This window comes from Haemorhous mexicanus, assembly GCF_027477595.1.
Source record: "Haemorhous mexicanus isolate bHaeMex1 chromosome 35 unlocalized genomic scaffold, bHaeMex1.pri SUPER_35_unloc_1, whole genome shotgun sequence".
Lineage (NCBI taxonomy): Eukaryota > Metazoa > Chordata > Aves > Passeriformes > Fringillidae > Haemorhous > Haemorhous mexicanus.
The window spans coordinates 19663-46752 of NW_026775987.1; the positions used below are offsets into that span (position 1 = coordinate 19663).

At 57.2% G+C, this 27090-nt stretch overlaps 2 protein-coding genes across 2 annotated transcripts in view; one reads left to right on the forward strand and one right to left on the reverse strand.

Moving 5' to 3' along the window:
- Positions 1-6302: 6302 nt before the first annotated feature.
- On the reverse strand, positions 6303-9880 carry LOC132322698 (nematocyst expressed protein 3-like). Its single transcript, XM_059837399.1, has 3 exons — positions 9533-9880; positions 6802-6897; positions 6303-6368 (listed from the first exon to the last, which is right to left on the reverse strand). The coding sequence occupies exons 1-3, from the start codon at positions 9758-9760 to the stop codon at positions 6303-6305; spliced, it is 390 nt and encodes a 129-aa protein (XP_059693382.1). The 5' UTR covers positions 9761-9880.
- Positions 9881-16479: 6599 nt separating this feature from the next.
- The window catches only part of SMC1A (structural maintenance of chromosomes 1A), a 71757-nt gene continuing 61146 nt past the window's right edge, over positions 16480-27090 (forward strand). The window contains 4 exon segments of the mRNA XM_059837398.1: positions 16480-16723; positions 17578-17766; positions 19117-19229; positions 25606-25809. Coding sequence (XP_059693381.1) covers positions 16615-16723; positions 17578-17766; positions 19117-19229; positions 25606-25809 — 615 coding nt within the window. The 5' untranslated portion in view covers positions 16480-16614.

Genomic DNA, 27090 nt, shown 5'->3' on the forward strand with positions numbered 1-27090 from the left:
ATTCCCCCCAAAATCACAAAATTCCCCCAAATCCTCCCAAAATCCCTGCAAAATCCCCCCCAGCACCCCAAAATTCTACAAAATCCCCCCAAAAAACCAAAATTCCCCCAAAATCCCAAAATTCCCCCAAATCCTCCCAAAATCCCTGAAAAATCCCCCCCAGCACCCCAAGATTCTATAAAATCCCCACAAAAAATCCCTCCAAAAAACCAAAACCCCCCAAATCGCCCCCCAGCACCCCAAAATCCCCCCAAATCCCCCTCAATTCCCCCCAAAATCCCCCCAAATCCTCCCAAAATCCCTGCAAAATCCCCCCCAACACCCCAAAATTCTACAAAATCCCCACAAAAAATCCCCCCAAAAAACCAACATCCCCCCAAATCCCCCTCAATTCCCCCCAAAATCCCCCCAAAATCCCAAAATTCCCCCAAATCCTCCCAAAATCCCAAAATTCCCCCAAATCCTCCCAAAATCCCTGAAAAATCCCCCCCAGCACCCCAAAATTCTACAAAATCCCCCCAAAAAATCCCCCCAAAAAACCAAAATCCCCCTAAAATCCCAAAATTCCCCCAAATCCTCCCAAAATCCCTGAAAAATCCTCCCCAGCACCCCAAAATTCTACAAAATCCCCACAAAAAATCCCCCCAAAAAACCAACATCCCCCCAAATCCCCCTTCAATTCCCCCCAAAATCCCCCCAAAATCCCAAAATTCCCCCAAATCCTCCCAAAATTCCCCCAAATCCTCCAAAAATCCCTGAAAATCCCCCCAGCACCCCAAAATTCTACAAAATCCCCCCAAAAAATCCCCCCCAAACCCCCAAGTCCCACTCGATATCCCCCCAAAATGCCAAAAAAAATCCCTGAAAAATTCCCCTCCCCAAAATCCCCCCCGGTTTTGGGGTCCCCCCCAGATTTGGGGTCGGTCCAGCCCAGGGCCGTGGCCGTGCTGACCCCCAGGTTTGGGGTCCATTTAACCCGCCCCCCTCAAGGTTTGGGGGTCCCCCCATGTTCCAGGATCTCCCCAAGTTTTGGGATCCCCCCGCAATTTTTGGAGTCCCCCCAAGTTTTTGGGGTCCCCCCCAGTTTTGGGGTCGGATACAGCCCAGGGCCGAGTTAACCCCCCCGGTTTGGGGGTCCCCCCCCCCCGGTTTTGGGGTCCCCCCCCGGTTTTGGGGTCCCCCCCCAGTTTTGGGGTCGGATACAGCCCAGGGCCGAGTTAACCCCCCCGGTTTGGGGGTCCCCCCATTTTTGGGGTCCCCCCCGGTTTTGGGGTCCCCCCCCATTTTTGGGGTCGGATACAGCCCAGGGCCGAGTTAACCCCCCCGGTTTTGGGGTCCCCCCCGGTTTTGGGGTCCCCCCCGGTTTTGGGGTCGGATACAGCCCAGGGCCGAGTTAACCCCCCGGTTTTGGGGTCCCCCCAGTTTTGGGGTCGGATACAGCCCAGGGCCGTGGCCGTGGCGGCCCCGAGGCTCCCGGCCGGGACCGAGCGAGCGACGTCCCCGAGCTCGGAGCAGCGGCTGCACCCCCAGAGCACCCCTGGGGACACCCCGACATCAGAGTGAGCCCCAAAACCCCCCTGGGGACAGACCCCAAAACCCCCTGGGGACACCCCGACATCAGAGTGAGCCCCAAAACCCCCTGGGGACAGACCCCAAAACCCCCTGGGGACCCCCGACATCAGAGTGAGCCCCAAAACCATCGGGGGACACCCGACATCAGAGCGAGCCCCAAAACCCCCTGGGACAGACCCCAAAACTCCCCCAAAACCCCCCTGGGACAGACCCCGAAATCAGAATGAGCCCCAAAACCCCCCTGGGACAGACCCCAAAACCCCCCCAGAGCACCTCTGGGGACCCCGAAATCAGAATGAACCTCAAAACCCCCCTGGGACAGACTCCAAAACTCCCCCAAAACCCCCCTGGAACACTCAAAATCGGAATGAACCCCAAAATCCCCCTGGGGACCCCCAAAATCAGAATGAGCCCCAAACCCCCCTGGGACAGACCCCAAAACCCCCCAGAGCACCCCGGGACACCCCAAAATCAGAATGAGCCCCAAAACCCCCCTGGGACACCCCAAAACCAGCCTGGGAGAGGCTCCAACATCCCCCTGATCCCTCAAATCCCCCTCCCCAATTTGGGTCCCCCCACATTTTGCGGGCCCCCTCCCAAATTTGGGGGCCCCCCAAACCTTGGGGTCCCCCCTCCCCATTTTAGGATCCCCCTCCCCAATTCAGACCCCCCCTCCTCCCTTTGGGGTCCCCCTTCCAAATTTGGGGTCCCCTCTCCTCATTTTGGGCTCCCTCCCCCTCCCCATTTCGGGATCCCCCCCTCCCCAGTTTAGGGTGCCCCCTCCCTTTGGGGTCCCCCCTCCCCATTACGGGATCCCCCTCCCTATTTTGGGGTCCCCCTCCCCAGTTCAGACCCCCCTCCCTTTGGGGTCCCCCCTCCCCATTTCGGGGTCCCTCCCCCTCCCCAATTTGGGGTTCCCACCCCAATTCAGACCCTCCTCCCCATTTCAGGATCCCTCCTCCCAATTTCGGGGTCCCCCTCCCCATTTCAGGTCCCCCCTCCCCAGTTCAGATCCCCCTCCCTTTGGGGTCTTCCTTCCCCATTTCGGGGTCGCCCCTCCCCATTTCGGAATCCCTCCCCCTCCCCATTTCGGGGTCCCCCCCCTCACCGGCGGCCGAGGGGAGGCTCAGCCCCAGCAGGACCCCGAAGGAGGCGTCGGCCCCGCCCTCCTCCTGCTCAGGCCCCGCCCCCAGCCCCGCCTCTGAGGGGCGGGGCCACAGGTTCCCTAAGGGTGGGGACTACAGTGAGGCCACGCCCACAGCCCCTCCCAATGACCTCGGAGCGACCCCACCCCCACTGACCTCCATGTGACCCCAAGGTGACCCCACCCCCATGACCCCCCTGTGACCCCCCATGACCTCTCTGTGACCTTGGGGTGACCCCACCCCTTTGACCCCTCTGTGACCTCACCATGACCCCGGGGTGACCCCCGAGGTCCCCATCCCCCACCCCATGACCCCAGGGTGACCCCACCCCCACTGACCTCCCCATGACCCCGGGGTGACCCCTTCCCATGACCTCTCTGTGACCCCTCCGTGACCCCTCCATGACCCCACCCCACGTGACTCCCCATGACCCCGCTCCTAAATTAACCCTGAGGGGTGGAGCCAACACCTCCCTGTGGGCGTGTCCTGTGCTGGCCACTCCCACCCCAGCCCAGGAGGCGCAGCCACCCCACCCTGTGGGCGTGTCCTCCCGTGGCCCCGCCCCCACGGACTCACGTGCCAGGAGGCGCGCGCTGGGCCCGGGCAGGGCGGGCAGCGCCCCCTGCTGGCCGGGAGGACCGCGGGAGGCGTTGGGGGGCGCGGGGGGGGCGCAGGGCCGGAGGGGGTCCCCGGGCCGGGGGGGGAGGCACAGCCTGGGGGGGACGGCAGGGTCAGCCAGGGGCTCATTAGCATCTCATTAGCATGGGGAGGGGCGGGGTGCGTCACTCACGCGTGGGCGGGGTCGGGGTGCAGGGCGTGGCGCAGGGACCCCGCCTGCAGGGCCAGCAGCGCCAGCAGCAGCCCCGCGGGGCCCAGGGGGGCGGCGACGGCGCGCACGCGAGGCGGGGCCAGAGACCCCGCCCCCAGCAGCGCCAGCAGCCCCGCCCCGTAGCCACGCCCGTTGTTGAGGCGGCCCCAGCGGCCACGCCCCGGAAGCACCGCCCAGCCGGGGCTCAGGTAAACCTAGGGGAGGGAGGGGCCACAGCGGTGACAGGCTCCGCCCACCCGCCACACCCATAGACAATGACTTTTTTGGCCACACCCTCAGGAGGAGGAAGCCACGCCCATTTCCCCCCTCCATTATCCCACCCTAGCACCTCCCTAGCCCCGCCCAGCACATCCTCAGCCACACCCATCCCCACCTGGACCTGCCCAGCCCCACCTGGCCCCACCCATTCCCACCTCACCCCACCCCTCTCACCACCAGCAGCTCGGCCCCGCCCAGCACAGGCCCCGCCCCTGCTGTTAGCCCCGCCCATTCTCACCACCAGCAGCTCGGCCGCACCCACCCACTTAGCCCCGCCCATTCTCTCACCAGCAGCAGCTCGGCCCCGCCCAGCGAGGCCCCATTAACCCCGCCCAGCGCGGCCCCGCCCCTGCCGCTAGCCCCGCCCCTCTCACCAGCAGCAGCTCGGCCCCGCCCAGCGCGGCCCCGCCCCTGCCGTTAGCCCCGCCCCTCTCACCAGCAGCAGCTCGGCCCCGCCCAGCGCGGCGGCCGCGCAGGTGAAGGCGGCGCTCAGGAAGCCGCAGACCCCCACGGCCCCCCCGGCCTCGGGGCCCAGCGCCCCCGACAGCAGCGACAGCGCCCCGCCCCCTGCGTGACGTCACGGGGCGGGGTCAGCGCGGGCACGCCCACGGGCCGGTGGGGGTGCGGACCCCGGCCCATCCCCCCACTCACCGGGGTCCAGCCCGTTGGTGGCCACGGCGCTCAGGGACACGGCGGTCAGCAGCATCTGCGGGACCACCGGGCGCTGAGCACGGACCGCTGACCGCTGACCACTGACCAATGGCCACTGACCCCACTGACCCCACTGACCCCACTGACCACTGACCCCACTGACCCCACTGACCCCACTGACCACTGACCCCACTGACCAATGGCCGCTGACCCCACTGACCACTGACCCCACTGACCAATGGCCACTGACCCCACTGACCCCACTGACCCCACTGACCACTGACCCCACTGACCAATGGCCACTGACCCCACTGACCAGTGACCCCACTGACCAATGGCCAATGACCACTGACCAGTGACCCCACTGACCCCACTGACCAATGGCCACTGACCCCACTGACCACTGACCCCACTGACCACTGACCACTGACCCCACTGACCCCACTGACCAATGGCCACTGACCCCACTGACCCCACTGACCACTGACCCCACTGACCAATGGCCACTGACCCCACTGACCCCACTGACCACTGACCCCACTGACCCCTGACCCCACTGACCCCACTGACCAATGGCCACTGACCCCACTGACCCCACTGACCACTGACCCCACTGACCAATGACCACTGACCACTGACCCCACTGACCAATGGCCACTGACCCCACTGACCAGTGACCCCACTGACCCCTGACCCCACTGACCCCACTGACCAATGACCACTGATCCCACTGACCCCACTGACCAGTGACCAATGATCAGTGACCAACTGATCAATAACCCCTGACCTCTGACCCCACTGACCACTGACCCCTCTGGCCACTGACCACTACCTCTGACCTCTGACCTCACCCCCTACAGAGTACCCAGAACATGACCCTGACCCCAGGTGTGCCAGGTGTGTCCCCAGGTGTGCCAGGTGACTCACGCAGGCGCCCAGGAGCACGCCGATGGCCGCTGTCCCCAGGACAGCAGTGACCCCAGTGTGTCCCCATTCCCCAGGTGTGCCCAGGTGTCCCCAGGTGTGCCCAGGTGTCTCAGGTGACTCATGCAGGCCCCCAGGAGCACGCCGATGGCCACTGTCCCCAGGACAGCAGTGACCCCAGTGTGTCCCCATTTCCCAGGTGTGCCCAGGTGTGTCCCCAGGTGTGCCCAGGTGTGTCCCCAGGTGTCTCAGGTGACTCACGCAGGCGCCCAGGAGCACGCCGATGGCCGCTGTCCCCAGGACAGCTGTGACCCCAGTGTGTCCCCATGTCCCCAGGTGTGCCCAGGTGTGTCCCCAGGTGTGCCAGGTGACTCACGCAGGCGCCCAGGAGCACGCCGATGGCCGCTGTCCCCAGGACAGCTGTGACCACAGTGTGTCCCCATTCCCCAGGTGTGCCCAGGTGTGTCCCCAGGTGTGCCCAGGTGTCTCAGGTGACTCACGCAGGCGCCCAGGAGCACGCCGATGGCCGCTGTCCCCAGGACAGCAGTGACCCCAGTGTGTCCCCATTCCCCAGGTGTGCCCAGGTGTGCCCAGGTGTGTCCCCAGGTGTGCCCAGGTGTGCCCAGGTGTCTCAGGTGACTCACGCAGGCGCCCAGGAGCACGCCGATGGCCGCTGTCCCCAGGACGCCGCCGTGTCCCACGACCCAGGGCAGGCGCAGCAGCAGCACCAGCCCCAGCAGCGACTGCAGCGACGGCGCCACCACGCCCTGCAGGGTGCCCAGGGCGCGCCGCTGGGGACACAGGGACACTGGGGTCACCCAGGGGTCACCCAGGGGTCACCCAGGGGTCAGTGACAGCCCAGGGGTCACCACGCCCTGCAGGGTGCCCAGGGCGCGCCGCTGGGGACACAGGGGACACTGGGGTCACCCAGGGGTCAGCCAGGGGTCACCCAGGGCCGCCACGCCCTGCAGGGTGCCCAGGGCGCGCCGCTGGGGACACAGGGACACAGGGGTCACCCAGGGGTCACCCAGGGGTCACTCAGGGCCACCATGCCCTGCAGGGTGCCCAGGGCGCGCCGATGGGGACACAGGGGTCACCCAGGGGTCACCCAGGGGTCACCCAGGGGTCAGTGACAGCCCAGGGGCCACCATGCCCTGCAGGGTGCCCAGGGCACGCTGCTGGAGACGCAGGGGACAGTGTGGTCACCCCCAGGTGTGTCCCCAGGTACCCCAGCTGTCCCCACGTGAGCCCAGGTGTGCCCAGGTGTGTCAGTCACTCACCGGGGCGGAGCCGCAGTCGCTGTCGGGGCTCAGGGCGCTGTACGGGGCTGTACAGGTACCCCCAGGTGTGCCCCCAGGTGTGTCCCCAGGTGTGCCCCAGGTGTGTCCCCAGGTGTGCCCAGGTACCCCAGGTGTCACTCACCGGGGCGGAGCCGCAGTCGCTGTCGGGGCTCAGGGCGCTGTACGGGGCCATCCTGCGCAGCAGCGCCGGCACGCGGGGACGGGTGGCCAGCTCCTCCTGAGAGGGGGCGGAGTCAGGGGCGGGGCCAAGCAGGGCGGGGCTCAGGGGCGGGGCAGAGTCCAGGGCGGGGCCAGGGACTCAAGCCTAGGCAGGCTTAGGGGCGGGGCTAAGGAGGGTGGGGCTCAGGGGTGGAGCTAAAGAGGGAGGGGTTGGGGTGGGGCTAAGGAGGGAGGGGCTCAGGGGTGGAGCTAAAAAGGGAGGGGTTGGGGGTGGGGCTAAGGAGGGAGGGGCTCAGGGGTGGAGCTAAAGAGGGAGGGGTTGGGGGTGGGGCTAAGGAGGGTGGGGCTCAGGGGTGGAGCTAAAGAGGGAGGGGTTGGGGTGGGGCTAAGGAGGGTGGGGCTCAGGGGTGGAGCTAAAGAGGGAAGGGTTGGGGTGGGGCTAAGGAGGGAGGGGCTCAGGAGTGGAGCTAAAGCGGGAGGGGTTGGGGTGGGGCTAAGGAGGGTGGGGCTCAGGGGTGGAGCTAAAGAGGGAAGGGTTGGGGTGGGGCTAAGGAGGGAGGGGCTCAGGGGTGGAGCTAAAGAGGGAGGGGTTGGGTGGAGCTAAGGAGGGTGGGGCTCAGGGGTGGAGCTAAAGAGGGAGGGGTTGGGGGTGGGGCTAAGGAGGGTGGGGCTCAGGGGTGGAGCTAAAGAGGGAGGGGTTGGGTGGAGCTAAGGAGGGTGGGGCTCAGGGGTGGAGCTAAAGAGGGAGGGGTTGGGGGTGGGGCTAAGGAGGGTGGGGCTCAGGGGTGGAGCTAAAGAGGGAGGGGTTGGGGTGGGGCTAAGGAGGGTGGGGCTCAGGGGTGGAGCTAAAGAGGGAGGGGTTGGGGTGGGGCTAAGGAGGGAGGGGCTCAGGGGTGGAGCTAAAGAGGGAGGGGTTGGGGTGGAGCTAAGGAGGGTGGGGCTCAGGGGTGGAGCTAAAGAGGGAGGGGTTGGGGTGGGGCTAAGGAGGGTGGGGCTCAGGGGTGGAGCTAAAGAGGGAGGGGTTGGGGGTGGGGCTAAGGAGGATGGGGCTCAGGGGTGGAGCTAAAAAGGGAGGGGTTTGGGGTGGGGCTAAGGAGGGTGGGGCTCAGGGGTGGAGCTAAAGAGGGAGGGGTTGGGGTGGGGCTAAGGAGGGTGGGGCTCAGGGGTGGAGCTAAAGAGGGAGGGGTTGGGGTGGAGCTAAGGACGGTGGGGCTCAGGGGTGGAGCTAAAGCGGGAGCGGTTGGGGTGGGGCTAAGGAGGGTGGGGCTCAGGGGTGGAGCTAAAGAGGGAAGGGTTGGGGTGGGGCTAAGGAGGGAGGGGCTCAGGGGTGGAGCTAAAGAGGGAGGGTTGGGTGGAGCTAAGGAGGGTGGGGCTCAGGGGTGGAGCTAAAGAGGGAGGGGTTGGGGTGGGGCTAAGGAGGGTGGGGCTCAGGGGTGGAGCTAAAGCGGGAGGGGCTGGGGTGGGGCTAAGGAGGGAGGGGCTCAGGGGTGGAGCTAAAGAGGGAGGGTTTGGGGGTGGGGCTAAGGAGGGTGGGGCTCAGGGGTGGAGCTAAAGAGGGAGGGGTTGGGGTGGGGCTAAGGAGGGTGGGGCTCAGGGGTGGAGCTAAAGAGGGAGGGGTTGGGGTGGGGCTAAGGAGGGAGGGGCTCAGGGGTGGAGCTAAAGAGGGAGGGGTTGGGGTGGAGCTAAGGAGGGTGGGGCTCAGGGGTGGAGCTAAAGATGGAGGGGTTGGGGTGGGGCTAAGGAGGGTGGGGCTCAGGGGTGGAGCTAAAGCGGGAGGGGCTGGGGTGGGGCTAAGGAGGGAGGGGCTCAGGGGTGGAGCTAAAGAGGGAGGGTTTGGGGGTGGGGCTAAGGAGGGTGGGGCTCAGGGGTGGAGCTAAAGAGGGAGGGGTTGGGGTGGGGCTAAGGAGGGTGGGGCTCAGGGGTGGAGCTAAAGAGGGAGGGGTTGGGGTGGGGCTAAGGAGGGAGGGGCTCAGGGGTGGAGCTAAAGAGGGAGGGGTTGGGGTGGGGCTAAGGAGGGTGGGGCTCAGAAGCAGAGCAGGGTCAGGGGCGGGGCCAGGGGGGCTCAAAGGTGGGCAGGCTTAGGGGGCGGAGCTAAGGAGGGTGGGGCTTGGGGTTGGGAAGGGGCAGTGATGAGGAGGGAGGGGCTCAAAGCGCAAAGGTGGGCGGGCTTAGGGGCGGGGCTAAGGAGGGAGTGGGCTCAAGACCAGAGTGGGCTTAGGGGGTGGGGCTAAGAGGGGAGGGGCTCAGGGGGTGGGGTCAAGGAGGGTGGGGCTCAAAGGTGGGCAGGGTTAGGGGCTGGGCCAAGGTGGGTGCGGCTCAGGGGTGTGGCTTAAGAGGGAGGGGCTTGGCTGGGGCTGAGTAGGCACGGCAGGGTGGGGGCGGGACCAATGAGGGTGGGGCTCAAGGTGAGGCTGAGGGGGTGTGGCCTTGCCTTAAATGGCAGCAGGCACTTGGGGAGGCACTGTGGGTGGGCGGGGCCAGGAAGGGGTGTGGCTTCATGCAGAATATTAATGGGATGGGATAATGAGGGTGGGGCTTGGTGTAGGCGTGGCCTATTCACAGTGCCAGGGCACTAATGAGGTGTGGTTAATTAGGGGGTGGGGCTTTAGGGGGTGTGGCCTCACAGCAGAGGGCATGGGTGGGTGGGACTAATGAAGGGGTGGGACTAATTAAGGGTGTGGGCGTGGCCTCACCTCAAACAGCGCCAGGGGCCGCTCCCCCCCCACCCCGCCTAGGTTGGGAGGGGCGGGGCGAGCCCTAGCCACGCCCCCCGGGCCCCGCCCACAAGGCGTGGCCGTGGTCTCGGTGGGGGAGGGGCTGGAGTCGGACAGGGGGGGCCGGGAGCTGGAGGGGGAGGGGGGCTCGGGGCTGCTGTCCGAGGGCTCCGCCCCCCGCGCCGGCCACGCCCCCGGCACCGCCATGACGTCAGCGGGGCGGCGATGACGTCAGCGGGGCGGCGATGACGTCAGCGGGGCGGCGATGACGTCACCATCGCTGCACCTGTGGGAGGAAACCCCCGGATTCAGAGGGAAAAGGGAAATTTTCCGAGGAAAATTCACATTTTTGAAGGGATTTTTTTGGGGAAAAAAGAAGAATTTTTAATGGAAAATCCATGATTTTTGGAGAAAATTCCCATTCTCGGAGGGGGAAATGCTGGGTTGGGGGGAAAATCCACTTTTTGGGGGGAAAAGACACCATTTTAGTGAGAAAGCAGCAATTTTTGAGAGAAAACTCACATTTAGAGAGGAAAAAAAAATCCACATTTAAAAAAAGAAAATTGTCAGTGTTGGTGGGGAGAAGAAATCATTCTGGACAAACCCCAGAATTTAGAGGAAATGTTCTCATTTTAGAGCAGAATCTATAAAATTTGAGGGAAAATGAACATTTTTAGCAGACAGGTTCACTTTTTTGAGGGGAAAACTGAAATTTTTCGAGGAAAAATCAAAACCATCAGAGGATAAATTCCTGTTTGGTGGAAAATCGGCATTTTTGCAGGGAAAAATGGGAATTTTTGGGGGCAAAATGGAATTTTTTGGCCATGCCTAGAAGTGTTTGGGAAGGAAGAGCGAATTTTCCCTGGGAAAAAGTATTTTTGGGAGGGAAAATTAATTTTGGAGAGGGAAATATTCTTTTTTTTTGCTGGAATAAAAAGAGGTTTGGGGTGAAATCAGGAATTTTCGGGCACAGGAGCAATTTTGGGGTAAAATTGGCATTTCTTGGGAATAAAATTTGGGGCAAAGTTGCGTTGTTTTGAGGGAAAGATTTAAAAAATAATCAAAAATTTGTAAAATATAAAGTTGTGTATGAAGAGAAAAATTAAAGAGCAGATCTTAGTGAGGATGGAGAAACTCTGAGATGGAAAAATTCCAATTTATGGCAAAAATTATGGGTGGGAAAAGCCCCATTTGGGGGCAGAAATGTTTATTTTGGGGGGCAAATTCACCATTTTGTGGTTTTTTTGAGAGGCAGAAAAGGCACTGGAGGGGCAAAAATTGAAAATTCTTGGGAGGGGAGGGCAATGAATGCTGGGGAAAATCCACAGCTGGGGGGGAAAAATGGGGAATTTGGGGGAGAAAAGGGGGAATTTTGAGGGGAATTGGGGAACTTTAGGGGATAAATTGGCAATTTTATGGGGAAATGGGGAATTTCAGGGGGTAAATTGGCAATTTTGAGGGGAAATTGGTAATTTTAGGGGGTAAATTGTGAATTTTGAGGGAAAATGGGGAATTTTGAGAGGAAATTGGGAACTTTATGGGTAAATTGGGAATTTTAAAGTGAATTGAGGAATTTCAGGGGGTAAATTGGCAATTTTGAGGGGAAATTGGGAATTTTAGGGGTTAAATTTGGAATTTTGAGGGGAAATGGAGAATTTCAGGGGGTAAATTGGCAATTTTATGGGGAAATGGGGAATTTGGGGGATAAAATTGGCAATTTTGAGGGGAAATTGGGAATTTTAGGGGGTAAATTGTGAATTTTGAGGGGAAAATGGGCAATTTTGAGGGAAAATGGGGAACTTCATGGGGAAATTGGAAATTTTAGGGGGTAAATTGGAAATTTTGAGGGGAACTTTATGGGGAAATTGGGAATTTTGATGGAAAATGGGGAATTTTAGGGGTAAATTGGCAATTTTGAGGGGAAATGGGGAATTTGGGGGATAAAATTGGCAATTTTGAGGGGAAATTGGGAATTTTAAGGGGTAAATTGGAAATTTTGAGGGGAACTTCATGGGGAAATTGGCAATTTTGAGGGGAAAATGGACAATTTTGAGGGGAAATCGGGAATTTTAGGGGGTAAATTGGCAATTTTGAGGGGAAATTGGGAATTTTGAGGGGAAATGGGGAATTTTAGGGGGTTAATTTGGAATTTTGAGGGGAAATGGGGAACTTTATGGGGAAATTGGGAATTTTGAGGGGAACTTTATGAGTAAATGGGAATTTTGAGGGAAAATGGGGGATTTCAGGGGGTAAATTGGCAATTTTGAGGGGAAAATGGGAATTTTGAGGGGAAATTGGGAATTTTAGGGGGTTAATTTGGAATTTTGAGGGGAAATGGGGAACTTTATGGGGAAATTGGGAATTTTAGGGTGCAAATTGGGAATTTTAGGGGGAAATTGGGAATTTTAGGGGGTTAATGTGAAATTTTGAGGGGAAATGGGGAATTTCAGGGGGTAAATTGGCAATTTTGAGGGGAAATGGGGAATTTGGGGGATAAAATTGGCAATTTTGAGGGGAAATTGGGAATTTTAGGGTGCAAATTGGGAATTTTGAGGGGATATGGGGAATTTTGAGGGGAAATTGGGAATTTTAAGGGGTAAATTGGAAATTTTGAGGGGAACTTTATGGGGAAATTGGGAATTTTGAGGGGAAATGAGGAATTTCAGGGGGTAAATTGGCAATTTTGAGGGGAAATTGGGAATTTTGAGGGGAAATTGGGAATTTTAAAGGGTAAATTGGAAATTTTGAGGGGAACCTTATGGGGAAATTGGGAATTTTAGGGGGTAAATTGTGAATTTTGAGGGGAAATGGGGAATTTTAGGGGGAAATGGGGAATTTTAGGGGGAAATGGCCCCACTAAAATCCCCATTTGGAGCCCCCACTCCCCTTTTGAGGGCCAAATTCCCCTTTTAGAGACCAAGCCCCACCTTTATAAACCAATTTCCTCCTTTTAGGGTCAAACTCCCCTTTTTGGGTTAAACTCCCCCACTTCTGAGGCCACCCCTCCCTTATGGCCCAAATTGCCACTTTTAGGAGCCAAATCTCCCTTTTTGGGGCCAAATTCTCTCTTTTTGGTGCTAAATTCTGTCTTTTTGGGGTGAAATTCCTAATTTTGGAGCCAAATTCCCCATATTTAGCATCAAACCCCACCTTTTTGGGGTCCAAACTCCTTTTTTTTCATTCAAATTTCCCCTTTTTGGCACCAAACTGCCCCTTTAGTCACAACCCTTCCACTTTCCGAGACATTTTTCCCGTTTTTGAGTCAATTTCTCCCTTTTTTAGACCCAACCCGCACTTTTCGGAGCGACCCCACCCTTTTAGGGGGCCCAAATTCACTTTTCCAGGTGCCAACCCCACCCTTTTTGGGACCAAACTCCCCCTTTTTGGGGCCAAATCCTTCCCCTTTTCTGGGTCCATCTCCCCTCCTCCCTCAGCCCCTCAATCCGGGCCCATTTTGGGTTAAAATTCCCCAATTTTGGGGCTCCCCCCCTCCCCCCCCGTTCCGATCCCGCCGGTACCTGAGGGGGGGCGCGGGGGTGGGGCCGGCGCGCGCTGCTCTGGCCACGCCCCCTCGCGCGCGCTGCCGCAGGGGGCGGGGCGACGCAGGGGGAGTGGCCGACGAAGGGGCGTGGTCTTATTATGTCTATGATGTGTTTGGGGGCGTGGTTATGCTGTCAAGGAGGCGTGGCTTAGTGAAGGGGCGTGGCTTTGTGACTCCTCCCCCCGGTACCCCCGAAGCCAAAGGTGAGACCGCCCAGATCCCCCCGGATTTAAAAGAAAAATTGAAAATATTTTAGGGAAAAATCCATAGTTTTAGCGGGAAATCGATATTTTTGGAGGGAAAATGAGAATTTTTGGGGCAAAGTCCATACTTTCAGTGGAAAATCAGTATTTTTGTAGGGAAAATGGGAGTTTTAGGGCTGAAACCCTCCAGATTTAGAGGAAAAATCAAAAATATTAGAGGGAAAAATCCATAGTTTTAGTGGAAAACCAGTATTTTTGCAGGAAAAATGGGAGTTTTGTGGCTGAGATTGTCTGGATTTATAGGAAAAATCAAAAATTCGAAATTTAAAATCCCGTATTTTTAGAGCGAAATGAGTATTTTCGAAGGGCAAATGGGAATGTTGGGGCAAAATAGAGGGTTTTGGCCAAGCTGAAAAGTGTTTGGGGAGGAAAGAGTCATTTCAGGGAGAATCTGATAATTTTAGGGGATATAAACAATTTTGCCAGAAAAAAGGGGCATTTTAGGGGATACATGGGAATTCTGGGAGCCCATGAGAGGTGGAAATGGTGTCTCTGAGGGGAACATGGGGGAAATGGAGCCCGTGAGGGGAAAATGGGGGGAAATTGAGCTCCTGAGGGAAAAAGGGGGGGAAATTGTGTCTTTGAGGGGAAAACGGGGGGAAATGGAGCTCCTGAGGGGAAATTGGGGGGGAAATGGAGCCTTTGAGGGGAAAGAAGGGGGAAATGGAGTCTGTGAGGGGAAACTGGGGGGAAATGGAGCTCCTGAGGGAAAAAGAGGGGGAAATGGAGCCTTTGAGGAGAAAAATGGGGGAAATGGAGTCTGTGAGAGGAAATAGGGGAAAATGGGGGAAATTGGGTCTTTGAGGGGAAAATGGGGGGGAAACGGAGTCCGTGAGGGGAAAATTGGGGAAATTGTGTCTTTGAGGGGAAATTGGGGGAAAATGGAGCTCCTGAGGGGAAATTGGGGGGAAATGGAGCTCCTGAGGGAAAAAGGGGGGGAAATGGAGCCTTTGAGGGGAAAGAAGGGGGAAATGGAGTCTGTGAGGGGAAATTGGGGGGAAATGGAGCTCCTGAGGGAAAAAGAGGGGGAAATGGAGCCTTTGAGGAGAAAAATGGGGGAAATGGAGTCTGTGAGGGGAAATAGGGGAAAATGGGGGAAATTGGGTCTTTGAGGGGAAAATGGGGGGGAAACGGAGTCCGTGAGGGGAAAATGGGGGAAATTGGGTCTTTGAGGGGAAATTGGGGGGAAATGGAGCTCCTGAGGGAAAAAGGGGGGGAAATGGAGCCTTTGAGGGGAAACTGGGGGGAAATGGAGTCTGTGAGGGGAAATTGGGGGGAAATGGAGCTCCTGAGGGAAAAAGGGGGGGAAATGGAGCCTTTGAGGGGAAAAATGGGGGAAATGGAGTCTGTGAGGGGAAATTGGGGGGAAATGGAGCTCCTGAGGGAAAAAGGGGGGGAAATGGAGCCTTTGAGGGGAAAGAAGGGGGAAATGGAGTCTGTGAGGGGAAATTGGGGGGAAATGGAGCTCCTGAGGGAAAAAGGGGGGGAAATGGAGCCTTTGAGGGGAAATTGGGGGGAAATGGAGACTTTGAGGGGAAAACAGGGAGAAAGGGAACCCATGAGGGGAAAATGGGGGCAAAATAGAGCCCGGGAGGGAAAAATGGGGGGGAATGGAGCCTTTGAGAGGAAAAGTGGGGGAAATGGAGCCTTTGAGGGGTAACTGAGGGGAAAATGGCGGGAAATTGAGCTTGTGAAGAAAAAATGTGGGGAACTGGAGCCTTTGAGGGGAAAATGGGGGAAATGGTGTCTTTGAGGGGAAAAATTGGGGGAAACGAAGCCCGTGAGGGGAAAATGGGGGGAAATGGAGACCATGAGGGGAAAAATGGGGAAAATGGAGTCTGTGAGGGGAAAACGGGGGGAATTGTGTCTTTGAGGGGAAAACAGGGAGGAAATGGGGCCTGTGAGGGGAAAAATGTGGGAAATGGAGTCCGTGAGGGGAAAAATGTGGGAAATGGAGCCCGTGAGGGGAAAATGGGGGGAAACGAAGCCTGTGAGGGGAAAAATGGGGGAAATGGAGTCTGTGAGGGGAAAACGGGGGGAATTGTGTCTTTGAGAGGAAAACAGGGAGGAAATGGGGCCTGTGAGGGGAAAAATGTGGGAAGTGGAGTCCGTGAGGGGAAAAATGTGGGAAATGGAGCTCCTGAAGGGAACATGGAAGGAAATGGAGATTTTTCAGGGGAAATTGGGGGAAAATGGAGCCTTTGAGGGGTAAATGGGGGAAATGGAGACCGTGAGGGGAAAATGGGGGCAAAGTAGAGCCCGTGAGGGGAAGGAGCTATCCCCTCAGTGAGTTTTGTCTTTTCCTTTTCTCTATTCAGTATTAAACAGATGATTAACCAAATATTTGCCATTATATTATATAAAAAGTGCTTCGTATCCAGTTATGTAGATGTGAAAATCATTATGCAAGTTACATAGATATAAAAATGCAATTCGGGTTTTTTAAGTAGCAGGTTTCATAAATACATGAGAAATTTTGACTTAGTTTATGTGGGTAGTAGGTTACGTATGTAAAGCATGTTGTACTAATACCTTAAAACATGAAGTACGTAACTATATTGTAACTTAGGTGTAAGTTATATAGCCATCAAGACGAAACAATAACATGAAAAAATATTTACTTAAACATGAAAAAATATTTATTTAAACAATGTGAAGTTATCATAAATTATTGTTTATAATTCCAAGTTAATTTATACTCTTGGCATCACAGGATCATTCTGAATGGAAAGAACCTCGAGCAGTAAATACTGTCTCAAGGTTTTTGTCCCTATCACCGACAAACCCGATTTTTTCCGAAACTCCCCCAATTTGCGGCGCCCCTTTCCCCCCTGGCGTCCCCCGTTCCCATGGCGACGGGGCGGCCCCATTCCACTCCTCCCCCTGCTCCCACAGACTTGGTACGTTCCATGCAAATGAACCCGCTGGCGCCACCAACCCTGCGTTCAAAACGGGGACCAATAGGAAGCGAGAAGGTGGGGTTACGGAGAAGATTGACAGCAACCCGAGCCTATCGCGAGGCGTCGCGCCATAGAGCGGCCAGTGGAAGCCGCCGGCCAATCAGAGGCGAGGAGGCGGGGTTAAGGCGAAGATTGACAGCGCCCTGAGCCAATCACGAGGCGTAGCGCTCCGTCCCTCAGCGGCCGCCTCAGCCGCCGCTTTCCCGCCCTCCGGCAGCGGCCCCGGCCCGAGCCCCCCTCAGACCCCCGGGACCCCCTCAGACCCCCGGGACCCTCCCGGGCCGCCCCGGCCCCACCATGGGCTTCCTGAAGCTCATCGAGATCGAGAACTTCAAGTCGTATAAGGGCCGTCAGATCATCGGGCCCTTCCGCCGCTTCACCGCCATCATCGGCCCCAATGGCTCCGGTGAGTCCCGGGGGGGCTCTCGGGGATAGGGGGGGGTCAAGGCCGCTCTTGTCATGGTCTGAGGGGTGACCCCGAATCCTTTACACTGCCCCGCTCCCGCTTCCTCCTCCCGCCGTGCCCGGGGGGTTCCCCGTTCCCTGGGGTCTCTCCTAAGCCTCGGGGTCCTCAATAATTCTCCACAGCCCTCCCTCGGGCCCCTCCTCGCTCTCTGGGGTCCTCCCTCGCCTCTCGCCTCCCTTCTCTTCCCATGGGGTACCCCCTATTCCATGGGGTCCCTCCTAAGCTTTGGGCTCCCCCCTCCACTCCCTACATCCTTCCCCTCACACTCTGGGTACTCTGCTCACCTCTTCCCTTCCACTCCCTGGACTCCCCCCTCACCTCCTCACTCTTTCCTTGGGGTCCCCCCTCATTCCCTGGGCTCCCCGAATAATTCCCAGAGCAGCCCCCATCCCCATAACAACCCCTGGGTCCCCCCAGTAATTCCCAGGGGTCCCTCCAAGCCCCCCATTCCTTGGGGTTCCCCCATTCCCTGGACTCCCCCCTCCATTCCCGGGGCTCCCTCCACTCCCACATTCCCTGGGGTCCCCCCCTCTTTCCTTGGGGTCCCCCCTTAATTCCCAGGGCTCCCTCCAAGTCCCCCATTCCATTGGGTCCCCCCTCAATTCCTGGGATTCCCCACAATTCCTGGGGTCCCCCCTTAATTTCCTGTGTTCCCCACATTCCCTACTCCCCCCCCCTTTCCATGGGGTCCCCCTCAATTCCTTCGGCACCCCCATTCCCTGGGCTCCCCCAATAATTCCCTGGGCTCCCCCCACCCCTAAACACCCCCATGTCCCCCCCACCATTCCCACCAGGCAAATCCAACCTGATGGACGCCATCAGTTTCGTGCTGGGGGAGAAGACGAGCAACCTGCGGGTGAAGACGCTGCGGGACCTGATCCACGGCGCCCCCGTGGGGAAGCCCGCGGCCAGCCGCGCCTTCGTCAGCATGGTGTACTCCGAGGAGGGCGCCGAGGACCGCACCTTCGCCCGCGTCATCGTCGGTCAGCCTGGCTTGGGGGAGTCCCGGGGCTTTGGGGGCGGTTCTGGGCGTTTTGGGGGCGGTTCTGGGCGTTTTGGGGCTGGTTTGGGATGGGGTTTGGGAGCGGTGCTGGGGGTTTGGGGGTATTTCAGGGGGTTTTAGGGTGGGTTTGGGGTCATTGCTGGGGGATTTGGGGGCATTTATGGGCATTTTCAGGGCATTTCTGGGGTTTGGGGCTGGTTTGGGGTGGGTTTTGGGAGCGGTGCTGGGGGTTTGGGGGTATTTCAGGGGGTTTTAGGGTGGGTTTGGGGCTATTGCTGGGAGATTTGGGGGCATTTATGGGCATTTTCAGGGCATTTCTGGGGTTTGGGGCTGGTTTGGGGTGGGTTTAGGGGCATTTCTGGGGGTTTTGGGGCTGGTTTAGGGTGGGTTTGGGGCCATTGCTGGGAGATTTGGGGGCATTTATGGGCATTTTCAGGGCATTTCTGGGGTTTTGGGGCTGGTTTGGGGCTGGTTTAGGGGCATTTTTGAGCCTTTTCGGGGCATTTCTGGGGGTTTTGGGACTGGTTTAGGGTGGGGTTTGGGGGCATTTCTGGGGGTTTGGGGGCTGCCTTGGGGTGAGTTTAGGGGCATTTCTGGCGGTTTGGGGGCTGGTTTAGGGTGGGTTTGGGGCCATTGCTGGGAGATTTGGGGGCATTTATGGGCATTTTCAGGGCATTTCTGGGGTTTGGGGTGGGTTTAGGGGCATTTCTGGGGTTTTGGGGCTGCTTTGGGGTGGGTTTAGGGGCATTTCTGGAGTTTTGGGGCTGATTTGGGGGAGGTTGGGGGCATTTTTGAGCCTTTTTGGGGCATTTCTGGGGGTTTGGGGGATGGTTTAGGGTGGGTTTGGGGCCATTGCTGGGAGATTTGGGGGCATTTATGGGCATTTTCGGGGCATTTCTGGGGTTTGGGGCTGGTTTGGGGTGGGTTTAGGGGCATTTCTGGGGTTTTGGGGCTGGTTTGGGGCTGGTTTAGGGGCATTTTTGAGCCTTTTTGGGGCATTTCTGGGGGTTTGAGGACTGGTTTAGGGTGGAGTCTGGGGGCATTTCTAGGGGTTTGGGGGCATTTCAGGGGGTTTGGGGGCTGCTCTGGGGTGGGTTTGGGGGCACATTTTGGGGTGTTTAGGATTTGGGGGATCCCCTGACTCCCCAAAATCCCCCCAAACCCCCCAGCAGAGGCAGCTCCAAGGAGAGAGAGTGCCAGTGTGGGTGCAAAGGGGGCACATTTTGGGGGTCACAGCATGGGGTGGGCATACTTTAGGGTTTGTGGGGCACATTTTGGGGTGTTTCGGGTTTGGGGGATCCCCCTGACCCCCCCAAATCCCCCATGCCAGGCAGCTCCTCCGAGTACAAGATCAACAACCGGGTGGTGCAGCTGAGCGAGTACAGCGAGGAGCTGGAGAAGCTGGGAATCCTCATCAAGGCCAGGAACTTCCTCGTCTTCCAGGTGGGGAGGGGCTTTGGGGCCTTTTTGGGGTTTTTAGGGGGTTTTGGGGGCCATTTTGGGGTTTTTGGGGGCCATTTTGGGGTTTTTGGGGGCGATTTGGGGGTTCTGGGGAGGTTTTGGGGGGGTCTTGTGTAGGTTCAGGGGGATTTTGGGGCAACATTTGTGGGGAGGTTTCTGAGCTCCCAGGAATTGGGGGCTCCCAGGATGGTTTGAGGGGGGTCTCCCCCATCCCCCCTACCCCCTGTAGGGATTTGGGGACCCCCCCCGTGAGGATTTGGGGTCCTCCCATGAGGATTTAGGAGCCCCCTGACCCCATAAAGGACCTCAAGGTCATGATAGAGACCCCAGACCCCCATGTGGATTTGGGGAGGGTCTCACCCATCCCCCCTCCCCACAGGGACCCCCCCAAACTCCCCCAAGGATTTGGGGACCCCCCCGTGAGGATTAGGGGTCCCCCCCATGGGATTTAGGAACCCCCTGACCCTATAAAGAACCCCAAGGTGATGAGGCAGGGGATCTTCCCTGAGAGAGACCCCAGACCCCCATGTGGATTTGGGGGGGGGTCTTCCCCAAACTCCCCCAAGGATTTGGGGACCCCCCCATGAGGTTTTGGGGACCCTCCATGAGGATTTGGGGTCCCCCCATGGGATTTAGGAACCCCCTGACCCCATAAAGAACCCCAAGGTGATGAGGCAGGGGATCTTCCCTGAGAGAGACTCCAGACCCCCATGTGGATTTGGGGGGGGGGGTCGTCTTCCCCAAACTCCCCCAAGGATTTGGGGACCCCCCCATGAGGATTTGGGGACCCCCAATGAGGATTTGGGGACCCCCCATGAGGTTTTGGGGACCCTCCATGAGGATTTGGGGACCCCCCCATGGGATTTAGGAACCCCCTGACCCCATAAAGGACCCCAAGGTGATGAAGCAGGGGATCTTCCCTGAGAGAGACCCCAGACCCCCATGTGGATTTGGGGGGGGGGGTGTCTCCCCCATCCCCCCTCCCCACAGGGACCCCCCAAACTCCCCCAAGGATTTGGGGACCCCCCCATGAGGTTTTGGGGACCCCTCCATGAGGATTTAGGGACCCCCTGAGGGGATTTAGGAACCCCCTGACCCCATAAAGGACCCCAAGGTGATGAGGCAGGGGATCTTCCCTGAGAGAGACCCCAGACCCCCATGTGGATTTGGGGGGGGTCTCTGCAATCCCCCCTCCCCACAGGGACCCCCCAAACTCCCCCAAGGATTTGGGGACCCCCCCATGAGGATTTGGGGACCCCCAATGAGGATTTGGGGTCCCCCCCATGGGATTTAGGAACCCCCTGACCCCATAAAGGACCCCAAGGTGATGAGGCAGGGGATCTTCCCTGAGAGAGACCCCAGACCCCCATATGGATTTGGGGGGCGGTCTCTGCAATCCCCCCTTCCCACAGGGACCCCCCAAACTCCCCCAAGGATTTGGGGACCCCTCCATGAGGATTTAGGGACCCCCTGAGGGGATTTAGGAACCCCTGACCCTTTCCCAGCGTTCCGTGAAGGACCCCCAGGAGCTCCTGGGGCTGTTTGGGATCGGCCGCTCCTGAGAGACTCCTGTGGGATTTGGGGGGATCTCCCCAATCCCCCAGCCCCCCGTGGGGATTTAGGGACCCCCGAGGGGATTTAGGAACCCCTGACCCCTTTCCCAGCGTTCCATGAAGGACCCCCAGGAGCTCCTGGGGCTGTTTGGGATCGGCCGCTCCTGGACCTGCCCCTCTCTGTTAGGATCTCTCACCCTCGGCGGGATTTGGGGATTTGGGGACCCTCCTGTCAGGATTTGGGGATTTAGGGACCCTCCTGTCAGGATTTGGGGATTTAGGGACCCTCCTGTTGGGATTTGGGGATTTAGGGAGCCTCCTGTTGGGATTTGGGGATTTAGGGACCCTCCTGTTGGGATTTAGGGACCCTCCTGTCAGGATTTGGGGATTTAGGGACCCTCCTGTCAGGATTTGGGGATTTAGGGACCCTCCAGTCAGGATTTGGGGATTTAGGGACCCTCCTGTTGGGATTTGGGGATTTAGGGACCCTCCTGTCGGGATTTGGGGATTTAGGGACCCTCCTGTCAGGATTTGGGGATTTAGGGACCCTCCTGTCAGGATTTGGGGATTTAGGGACCCTCCTGTTGGGATTTAGGGACCCTCCTGTCGGGATTTGGGGATTTAGGGACCCTCCTGTTGGGATTTAGGGATTTAGGGACCCTCCTGTTGGGATTTGGGGATTTAGGGACCCTCCTGTTGGGATTTGGGGATTTAGGGACCCTCCTGTTGGGATTTAGGGACCCTCCTGTTGGGATTTGGGGATTTAGGGACCCTCCAGTCAGGATTTGGGGATTTAGGGACCCTCCTGTTGGGATTTGGGGATTTAGGGACCCTCCTGTTGGGATTTGGGGATTTAGGGACCCTCCTGTTGGGATTTAGGGACCCTCCTGTTGGGATTTAGGGACCCTCCTGTCGGGATTTGGGGATTTAGGGACCCTCCTGTTGGGATTTAGGGACCCTCCTGTTGGGATTTGGGGATTTAGGGACCCTCCTGTCAGGATTTGGGGATTTAGGGACCCTCCTGTTGGGATTTAGGGACCCTCCTGTTGGGATTTGGGGATTTAGGGACCCTCCTGTTGGGATTTGGGGATTTAGGGACCCTCCTGTTGGGATTTATGGACCCTCCTGTTGGGATTTGGGGATTTAGGGACCCTCCTGTTGGGATTTGGGGATTTAGGGACCCTCCTGTTGGGATTTAGGGACCCTCCTGTTGGGATTTAGGGACCCTCCTGTCAGGATTTAGGGATTTAGGGACCCTCCTGTTGGGATTTAGGGACCTTCCTGTTGGGATTTAGGGACCCTCCTGTTGGGATTTAGGGACCCTCCTGTTGGGATTTGGGGATTTAGGGACCCTTCTGTTGGGATTTGGGGATTTAGGGACCCTCCTGTCAGGATTTAGGGACCCTCCTGTTGGGATTTGGGGATTTAGGGACCCTCCTGTTGGGATTTGGGGATTTAGGGACCCTCCTGTCAGGATTTGGGGATTTAGGGACCCTCCTGTTGGGATTTGGGGATTTAGGGACCCTCCTGTCAGGATTTGGGGATTTAGGGACCCTCCTGTCAGGATTTGGGGATTTAGGGACCCTCCTGTTGGGATTTGGGGATTTAGGGACCCTCCTGTTGGGATTTGGGGATTTAGGGACCCTCCTGTTGGGATTTGGGGATTTAGGGACCCTCCTGTCAGGATTTGGGGATTTAGGGACCCTCCTGTCGGGATTTGGGGATTAAGGGACCCTCCTGTCGGGATTTGGGGATTTAGGGACCCTCCTGTCAGGATTTGGGGATTTAGGGACCCTCCTGTCAGGATTTGGGGAGCACCTCTGGGATTTTGGGGCTGACTCCCGTTTTTCCATGACTTTCATTGCCATGAAGAACCCCAAGGAGTGCACGGCCCTGTTTGAGGAGATCCTCAGGGATTTAGGGACCCCTGACCCTGCAGGGATTTAGAGATCCTTCTCAGGGATTTAGGAGCATTTCCTACAGGATTTAGGAGCATTTCCTACAGGATTTAGGAGCGTTTCTTGGAGGATTTAGGAGCATTTCCTACAGGATTTAGGAGCATTTCCTACGGGATTTAGGAGCATTTCCTGCAGGATTTAGGAGCATTTCCTGCAGGATTTAGGAGCATTTCCTGCAGGATTTAGGAGCATTTCCTATGGGATTTAGGAGCGTTTCTGCCCCGTTTGGCAGGGAGCAGTGGAGCCCATCGCCATGAAGAACCCCAAGGAGCGCACGGCCCTGTTTGAGGAGATCCCCAGGGATTTAGGGATCCCTCTCAGGGATTTAGGGATCCCTCTCAGGGATTTAGGGATCTCTCACAGGGATTTAGGGATTTAGGAGCATTTCCTATGGGATTTAGGAGCGTTTCTGCCCCGTTTTGCAGGGAGCAGTGGAGTCCATCGCCATGAAGAACCCCAAGGAGCGCACGGCCCTGTTTGAGGAGATCCCCAGGGATTTAGGGATTCCTCTCAGGGATTTAGGGACCCCTGACCCTACAGGGATTTAGGGATCCCTCTCAGGGATTTAGGAGCATTTCCTACGAGATTTAGGAGCATTTCCTACAGGATTTAGGAGCGTTTCTGCCCCGTTTTGCAGGGAGCAGTGGAGTCCATCGCCATGAAGAACCCCAAGGAGTGCACGGCCCTGTTTGAGGAGATCCCCAGGGATTTAGGAATTCCCTTTTAGGGTTTAAGGATCCCTCACAGGGATTTAGGGATTTAGGAGCATTTCCTGCGGGATTTAGGAGCGTTTCTGCCCCGTTTTGCAGGGAGCAGTGGAGTCCATCGCCATGAAGAACCCCAAGGAGTGCATGGCCCTGTTTGAGGAGATCCCCAGGGATTTAGGGATCCCTCTCAGGGATTTAGGGACCCCTGACCCTGCAGGGATTTAGGGATCCCTCTCAGGGATTTAAGGATCTCTCACAGGGATTTAGGGATTTAGGAGCATTTCCTAGAGGATTTAGGAGCGTTTCTGCCCCGTTTTGCAGGGAGCAGTGGAGTCCATCGCCATGAAGAACCCCAAGGAGCGCACGGCCCTGTTTGAGGAGATCCCCAGGGATTTAGGGATCCCTCTCAGGGATTTAAGGATCTCTCACAGGGATTTAGGGATTTAGGAGCATTTCCTAGAGGATTTAGGAGCGTTTCTGCCCCGTTTTGCAGGGAGCAGTGGAGTCCATCGCCATGAAGAACCCCAAGGAGCGCACGGCCCTGTTTGAGGAGATCCCCAGGGATTTAGGGATCCTTCTCAGGGATTTAGGGACCCCTGACCCTGCAGGGATTTAGGAATCATTCTCAGGGATTTAGGAGCATTTCCTATGGGATTTAGAGGCATTTCCTGCAGGATTTAGGAGCATTTCCTATGGGATTTAGGAGCGTTTCTGCCCCGTTTTGCAGGGAGCAGTGGAGTCCATCGCCATGAAGAACCCCAAGGAGCGCACGGCCCTGTTTGAGGAGATCCCCAGGGATTTAGGGATCCCTCTCAGGGATTTAGGGATCTCTCACAGGGATTTAGGGATTTAGGAGCATTTCCTGCAGGATTTAGGAGCGTTTCTGCCCCGTTTTGCAGGGAGCAGTGGAGTCCATCGCCATGAAGAACCCCAAGGAGCGCACGGCCCTGTTTGAGGAGATCCCCAGGGATTTAGGAATTCCCTTTTAGGATTTAAGGATCTCTCACAGGGATTTAGGGATTTAGGAGCATTTCCTATGGGATTTAGGAGCGTTTCTGCCCCGTTTTGCAGGGAGCAGTGGAGTCCATCGCCATGAAGAACCCCAAGGAGCGCACGGCCCTGTTTGAGGAGATCCCCAGGGATTTAGGGATCCCTCTCAGGGATTTAGGGACCCCTGACCCTGCAGGGATTTAGGGATCACTCTCAGGGATTTAGGAGCGTTTCCTAGAGGATTTAGGAGCATTTCCTATGGGATTTAGGAGCGTTTCTGCCCCGTTTTGCAGGGAGCAGTGGAGTCCATCGCCATGAAGAACCCCAAGGAGCGCACGGCCCTGTTTGAGGAGATCCCCAGGGATTTAGGGATCCCTCTCAGGGATTTAAGGATCCCTCTCAGGGATTTAAGGATCTCTCACAGGGATTTAGGGATTTAGGAGCATTTCCTATGGGATTTAGGAGCATTTCTGCCCTGTTTTTTCAGGGAGCAGTGGAGTCCATCGCCATGAAGAACCCCAAGGAGCGCACGGCCCTGTTTGAGGAGATCCCCAGGGATTTAGGGACCCCTGACTCTGCAGGGATTTAGGGATCATTCTCAGGGATTTAGGAGCATTTCCTAGAGGATTTAGGAGCGTTTCTGCCCCGTTTTGCAGGGAGCAGTGGAGTCCATCGCCATGAAGAACCCCAAGGAGCGCACGGCCCTGTTTGAGGAGATCCCCAGGGATTTAGGAATTCCCTTTTAGGATTTAAGGATCTCTCACAGGGATTTAGGGATTTAGGAGCATTTCCTATGGGATTTAGGAGCATTTCTGCCCCGTTTGGCAGGGAGCAGTGGAGCCCATCGCCATGAAGAACCCCAAGGAGCGCACGGCCCTGTTTGAGGAGATCCCCAGGGATTTAGGGATCCCTCTCAGGGATTTAAGGATCTCTCACAGGGATTTAGGGATTTAGGAGCATTTCCTAGAGGATTTAGGAGCGTTTCTGCCCCGTTTTTCAGGGAGCAGTGGAGTCCATCGCCATGAAGAACCCCAAGGAGCGCACGGCCCTGTTTGAGGAGATCCCCAGGGATTTAGGAATTCCCTTTTAGGATTTAAGTATCTCTCACAGGGATTTAGGGATTTAGGAGCGTTTCTGCCCCGTTTTGCAGGGAGCAGTGGAGTCCATCGCCATGAAGAACCCCAAGGAGCGCACGGCCCTGTTTGAGGAGATCAGCCGCTCGGGGGAGCTCGCCCCCGAGTACGACAAGCGCAAGAAGGAGATGGTCAAGGCCGAGGAGGACACGCAGTTCAATTATCACCGCAAGAAGAACATCGCTGCCGAGCGCAAGGAGGCCAAGCAGGAGAAGGAGGAGGTGGGAAACGCCCGGAATTTGGGGAAAAAAGGGTTTGGGAATGGTTGGATCCCCAGGAAAAAAGGGTTTGGGAATGGTTGGATTGATGGGAAAAGGGAGGTTTGTGCTGCCAAGCGCAAGGAGGCCAAGCAGGAGATGGAGGAGGTGGGAAACGCCGGGAATTTTGGGAAAAAAGGGTTTGGGAATGGTTGGATTCCCAGGAAAAAAGGGTTTGGGGATGGTATGGAAATCCTGGGGAAAGAGGAGTTTGGGAAGGCTGGGAATTTTGGGAAAAATGGGGTTTGGGAGTGGTTGGATTCCCAGGAAAAAAGGGTTTGGGAGTGGTTGGATTCCCAGGAAAAAAGGGTTTGGGAATGGTTGGATTCCCAGGAAAAAAGGGTTTGGGAGTGGTTGGATTGCCAGGAAAAAAGGGTTTGGGAGTGGTTGGATTCCCAGGAAAAAAGGGTTTGGGGAAGGTATGGAAATCCTGGGGAAAGAGGAGTTTGGGAATGGTTGGATTCCCAGGGAAAAAGGGTTTGGGGAAGGTATGGAAATCCTGGGGAAAGAGGAGTTTGGGAAGGCTGGGAATTCTGGGAAAAATGGGTTTGGGAATGCCTGGAATCCTGGGAGAAAAGGGTTTGGGAATGGTTGGATCCCCAGGAAAAAAGGGTTTGGGAGTGGTTGGATTCCCAGGAAAAAAGGGTTTGGGAGTGGTTGGATTCCCAGGAAAAAAGGGTTTGGGAGTGGTTGGATTCCCAGGAAAAAAGGGTTGGGGAGTGGTTGGATTCCCAGGAAAAAAGGGTTGGGAATGGTTGGATTCCCAGGAAAAAAGGGTTGGGAATGGTTGGATTCCCAGGAAAAAAGGGTTGGGAATGGTTGGATTCCCAGGAAAAAAGGGTTTGGGAGTGGTTGGATTCCCAGGAAAAAAGGGTTTGGGAGTGGTTGGATTCCCAGGAAAAAAGGGTTTTGCACTGTCGAGCACAAGGAGGCCAAGTGGGAGAAGGAGGAGGTGGGAAACACCGGGAATTTTGGGAAAAAAGGGGTTGGGAATGCTCAGAATCCTAAAGAAAGAAGGATTTGGGATTGCTTGGAATCTTGGGAAAAGTTTTGGGAATGCTGGGAAGGTTCTGGACAAAGCCAGGGCTGGGAAGGTTTTGCACAGACCCTGAGCTCCAGAAGCTCCTGGCCAGAACCAGGGCTGGGAAGGGTCTGGCCAGAGCCAGGCCCATCCCAGCCCTAAGCCCGGCTCTGAGCAGCTCCTGGGCAGAGCCAGGCCTATCCCAGCCCTAAGCCCAGCTCTGA